Source organism: Thalassophryne amazonica, chromosome 6, assembly GCF_902500255.1.
Source record: "Thalassophryne amazonica chromosome 6, fThaAma1.1, whole genome shotgun sequence".
Classification (NCBI taxonomy): Eukaryota; Metazoa; Chordata; class Actinopteri; order Batrachoidiformes; family Batrachoididae; genus Thalassophryne; species Thalassophryne amazonica.
This window is the reverse complement of record NC_047108.1, coordinates 23267568-23273567: the sequence shown is the minus strand read 5'-3', so window position 1 is coordinate 23273567 and position 6000 is coordinate 23267568. Positions and strand designations below refer to the sequence as shown.

Below are 6000 nucleotides of genomic sequence, written 5' to 3'. Positions count from 1 at the left end.
AATAAAAAGAGCAGCGCTGTGGCTCAGTGATTAGCCCTCTGGCCTCACAGTAAGAAGGTCAGAGGTTCGATTGCACCCACGCACAGTTCTTTTCTGTGAGGAATTTGTATGTTGTCTCCGTGGGTTTCCTCCGGGCACTCTGCTTTCCACCCACCACTAAAAAACAAAACCTGCTTATTTGGGGTATGCTCCTTTCTCTGCCCCTGATCAAGGCAGCATCTCTACATGTGGAGTTGGTCCCTGGGTGCCAGACTTTGGCTGCCCGCTGCTCCTAGTGGTTGGATTGTGTGTAATTACGCTGGTTAAGTGCAGAGGACAAATTTTGTTGTGTGTACAATAATAATAAATAAATAATCATCAAACACGACTGTTATTATAACTATGGCACGCCTACAATGTTTGCACAGTACTGTGTAATATTGATGTTAGGGGGGGCAGTGTACCACAGTGGAGGTGATCTTCAACAGCCTTCCTAAAACTAACTTCACCTTGGTTGTGTGTGTGTGTGTGTGTGTGTGTGTGAGAGAGAGAGAGAATATGCATTCATTTTTGATCCCAACTGATTTGAATCTTCATACATTTACGTTGCCTTTTACATGTTTTGTGATAGATGGTTACCTCCTTTCTTATCATGCTGTCATCACTCTCTTCTTCAGGGCTTTAACTGCATCCAGCCCAGACAAAGGCCCTCCGCTTTCAGACCATGGTCCCCACACCTTTCGGCTGGAGAAAAGGAGCCACCTCCTCACCCTTTGGCCCTGCTGAGAGACAGGTGAGCCCGAGTCTGTGGACGAAAAGCACTCGATGCACGCTGTCAGTGAGCAGCAGCTTCCTGAACTGAGCTGCAGCTTGTGTGCGACAGTCAACAAAGAGCTGCTTTCGCATTAGCAGAGATAACAGCCTTTTTGTTCAGCTGGATCTGATGAGTTCCCAGCATGCTCTGTCAGTTGTTTGGTGGGCTGGTGTCACAAGAGTCAAGTCTGACTGTACCGCAGCCTCCCACACTGCAGTACTTGCTGTGGTTTGACACACACTCATCCTGTGGGCACAGTGCGCCGTGCAGCCGGCTCTCTATCACAGTTCATCTGGACCAGTTCCTCCTGAAGTGGGAGTAAACGGCTGCAGGCTCTTCACTTTAATGTTTCTCCTGCCTGGCTGGCAGAGACATTTTAAAAATTGGATCATACAATATGGCACTTGTGTTTGCTTTCATGCAGAATTAATCTCTGAGCCCTGCAACTGAATACACGTAAACGCCTGGACACCCGAGTTTAGGCTGTGCAGCTAAGATCTTTGTTTTCCTTATAGCTTCTACAACTACAAGAGCATGGAAAACGCCGTGGCCCCCAATGTTGCCCTGACACCGCTGCCCCTGGGAAAGGTGAGCCCCATGTCCCCATCAGTACCGAGCACCTGCGTTCCAGGTGGAGGTGAACCTTCCAGCGAAGGCGCCAGTGCCACGGCCAGGCCTCGCAAGAGGAGAGCCACAGGTGAAGTCCTACCTCCGGCACCTGAGGGCCCGTGCCCCCCGTCCTCTGCTGCCAGCAAGGCGCCGCCTCAGGACGACAAAGACTCTGAGGTGGAGGTTGAAGTGGAGAGCCGTGATGAATGTAAGTCAGCGGTATTACAACATAATCTATAAAGCATGTCACATCATGGAATCAACTAGAGCCTGACCGATATAAGCCCTTTTCAAAGTACTCACTATCGGCCAAAATTTTGCCGATAGAACGCCGATAATTTCTCATAAACAGTTACTGAAATAATGTTTGTGTCGGCAATGTAAAATGTCCTTGCACCATTTGTCCAGTAAATGGAGCTCTGACTCCATTCAACTGAGAGTGTTGTGTGGGCCGCTGAAGAGGAGGTACTGCTGGCCCACCGCCACCAGATGGCGCCCTGCTTGGAGTGCGGGCTTCAAGCACGAGAGGGCGTCGGAACTACTGGAGTGACAGCTGTCACACATCATCAACACCAGCTGTCACTCATCAACTTCATCCTCCATAAAAGCCGGACTGCAACTCCACCTCCCCGCCGAGAAATCAGCTACCGTTCAGGTAATCGTTCTCTGCTGTAATTTTCTGAGTGTTTGAACATTGTTCTGTGTGCAGCCGTTTTTCCTGTGGATACAGTCTGAAGCTGGATTGGTGGATTGTGTGAGCGCGACGTCTTCGCCTCTCACTCCTTCCAGGGAAGAGACTGACAGGAGCTGCACGGGTGATTCTGTATCTGGAGGTGGAGGTTTTCCCTCCTGGAGGAATCAAACACCGTAAGATTGCTGGGTGTGTGTTCACACACCCACCACTAACTGTTTCTGTTTCTGCCAGCAGTACCGGGTCTGACTGCTGAAGACAGTGGCCACCTGGGGCGCAGGGCTTGGCGGCTCCGGTATTCTTCAGATCCGTTGGTGGTGGAGGCTGTGTGGGATCCGGTTCTTCTCTCGCCAGACGTCTTCTATCTTCGAGCCTGCCCACACGTCACCTTGTGTATAATTGACAATCCACAATATTGTTATTGTCTGTATTTCGTTGTGTGATTCACAACATTAAATTGTTACTTTTTGGCTTATCCATTGTCCGTTCATTCACGACACCTTCCCAACAGAGAGCTGCTTACACCCCTGCTTAAATGTGTTCATCACCGGCCCCCGTAGTTCGCCGTCCCACTGCACTGATCGGCTGACAAAAGCATAGAAGTAAGTTTATAAGGATGTTGTTTGTAATAACTTTGCGATTACATTCACCCCACATTTCTCCCGTTTCAGTTCAACTCAGTTTGATTAACTTAGTTTATGTAGTAATATGTCAAATGTGCTTCATTGCGTTGGTCACGCTTTTTATTAAGCCCACATTGTGTAGACCTTATTTCTAGCATGAAAAACTTTCGTTTACTGCTAAGGGGTTGATTCACTATCGGCTGATTTATCGGCTATCGGCAAATCAGCTGATTTATCGATTATCTGCATTTTTTTCATCCAAATATTGTTATCGTCATTAGCCTCAAAAAATCCATATCGGTTGGGCTCTAGAATCAACTCAGCTGATCATCATTTATTGTCATAATTCAAAATATACTTGTTTATATTGCAACATGTTGCTATTGCAACAAGAATCGTCCAGAATCCGCCTGAGACGGTGCAGTTCTGATCACAGTCTCTCCTGTCTCTCTGTCCTCCTTCACATATATACTTTTAGACTCACACGGAACCCATCATATTTATGACATATAAATTTTGTAATTGAAGTTCAGACTTTATTTTGCACAACACTTGCAAGACACCAGTACCACAGAATAATGTAATTAATTGTGTTTCTGTGGCATAGTGCTTTGAATTCCAAACAGAGAGTGACAGAATGATGATGTCAGGATGGATCATCAGCCCTGTTTGTGAGCGTTTTTTCACTAATGGAGCCATTACAGTGCCATACCCACTCTATGCTGAAGTTACTCTTGAAACATAAGATCTCTATAGGTACTGGTATATGAAGGTAGATTCACTGATTTGAATCTCTCTAAACTCACACAACAGATGTGTGAGATGGTTTTTGACAAAGTGTCATTGTATAGCTCTGGCACAGCTATGATAACAGCTAAAAATGTGACTCTGAATCCAACAGAGAGCTATGGGTGCGCCTACACTGTGATGTGATACATCTAAAGTCACTCTTCATAAGCCTGCTTTACGAGTTGGGTGACTTTCCTCCTTTTCGCTGCCTGTGGGCGTTTTTCATTATTTGTTACGTGATAACTGAAATACGTCGATACTACTTCAGCCATGAAACAAATCTCATGGCGTGAACCATGTAGAAAGGCATAGTTGCTTGACGCGATGCGTCAAGCAACCCAGTCGAATATTCAAGCTTCTCTACTATGGAAACCACCTGGATAACTGAGAGCCTTCACAGAAACATGTAGAAAGGCCTCAGATTTGTTTTTGGAACTGATTCTCTTGGACAGCAAATCTCAGATCATCAGGTCTGTAACGGTAGCATTTCCAAACCGCAATAAACAATGAAACCAGAAACGGGCCATGTCACGTGTAGACTGAAGATTGTCTCGACAGATACAAAGACATCAACTTTATTTCCACTCTTCAGCACTTAATTAACAAACTGTTTTGTCTTCCAGCAGTCACCTCCTCCTTGTCATCTCTGTCGTCACCATCTTTCACCTCGTCCAGCAGCTCGGCTAAAGACTTGAGCTCACCGGGCAACCAAGGGTTGGTCTGCACTGTCTCATCCAAGGTGAACGCCGCCTCGGCAGCTGCTCTGGCTCTGTCCTCCACCTCCACCCCTCAAGAGTTTGGACTGGAGTCAGAATTGGAGAGTCTGAGGCAGGCGCTGGATAGTGGGCTCGACTCCAAAGAGTCCAAGGAGAAGTTCCTGCATGAAATTGTCAAGATGAGGGTGAAGCAGGAGGAGAAGCTGGGATCTGCTCTGCAGGCCAAACGCAGCTTGCAGCAGGTAGGTTTTTGTCTTCACAGGCTTCAGAATGGTGTGAAAGTTCTGCCATGAAGGTTTCCTCATGGTAGCTGAGATTTTGTGTCATGTTTTAGTATAACGTATCAGGGTTCAATTTAACCCCATCCCTCTACAGAAGAAATGCAATGAATCAAAAAAGGATACAGATTTTACATACCTGATGCTTCCTGGGGATGCACATGCAAAGTCAGCACACATCTCCTCAACACTAGGCTTTGCCTAAATCACCAAAAGTAAAGAAGTAAGTCCTGTGTTGGTCTAGGCCTCTATAGATCTAGATAAGAAGCTGGTCTGCCAATATTTAGACCTGGTTTGACTCCTACTCACGCTACCTGTCTGTGTCCTTGGACAAGACACTTATCTGCATTGTCTTAGTCCACGCAGCCATAAAAATGAGTCCCGGCCTTGCCTGGGGTAGTAACCTGCATCAGGCTGGCGTCTTGTCCAGGGGGAGTCAATGACTCTCATCTGGTTCATGCTACGGACTCTGGAGATACGTACCAGCATAAACAAGCCTCAGGGTTGATCTAGGATCTCCTAAAAAAGTAAGTCCCTTCGGCTGCTCCCTTCTATGCACTCTGGGTTGCCACAGCAAATCTGAGGTGGATCTGCATGTTGAACTGGCACAAGTTTCACGGCAGATGTGCTTCCTGACACAACTCCACATTACATGGAGAAATATGGCCGGGGTGGGGGAACCTTCCGCACTGAAGCCAAGTACACGCGATACAAATGGCATGGGAGTGTGCGACACAAGAAACCACTAAAAACAAATAAAAGTACTTAATTCTTTCACCAAAACATCAAATCTAGACTTGCATCTCACATGTACCTTCTGGCAAATTGTAGATAAATGTTCAAGTCTTGTCTTTAAGAAAATCCTCCGCTATATCACTTCATCATGAAGCTTTATAACTGGGAATACAAAATATCCTCAGTTATATATGATGTATATGAGGATACAAAATACCCTCATGTAAAATAAATAATAATAATATTAAAGCAAACAGAGCTCTGGTATTGGAGTGGTATCGGCATTGGCAGGTATCGAGATTCAGGTATTGAGATCGGCTCAGAAGTGAAAAAATGTGGATCGGTGCATCCCTAATTCTGTTTCCTATTTTTATGCTCATACGGCCAAGGGTATTTTGGCATTGCATCATATTTATTTTTTCTGTTTGCCAGTGATTTTATGTTTTACTAGCCTATTTGAAGCATGTAGAAAGGGGTGGTGGCCATGTGGTTCGTGCACTTGGATTCAGGGTGGAAGATTCCTGGTTCAAACCCACCCCTGCGACATTTCTCCATGTAATGTGGAGTTGCGTCAGGAAGGGCATCCGGCGTAAAACTTGTGCCAGTTAAACATGCAGATCCACCTATGATCTGCTGTGGAACCTCAAGTGAAAAACAAGACAGTACTCGAAGGGACTTTTCTAAGTATGAAAAGAAAATCAACCATTTTTAAAATTTTCTACTAATCCATTTTTTACCAATAAAACGAAATGCAGCTCATATTTAA

At 45.7% G+C, this 6000-nt stretch overlaps 1 protein-coding gene across 2 annotated transcripts in view; it reads left to right on the top strand.

Annotated features, from left to right (window-relative positions):
- The window catches only part of skia (v-ski avian sarcoma viral oncogene homolog a), a 271182-nt gene that overhangs the window by 238850 nt on the left and 26332 nt on the right, over positions 1-6000 (top strand). Inside the window, exons 3-5 of one of the 2 annotated variants that reach the window (XM_034171894.1) lie at positions 657-772; positions 1309-1610; positions 4132-4463. In XM_034171894.1, the coding sequence (XP_034027785.1) occupies positions 657-772; positions 1309-1610; positions 4132-4463 (750 nt within the window). Of the gene's footprint in view, positions 1-656; positions 773-1308; positions 1611-4128; positions 4464-6000 lie in introns of both variants that reach the window. The other variant, XM_034171893.1, reaches the window with a different exon arrangement.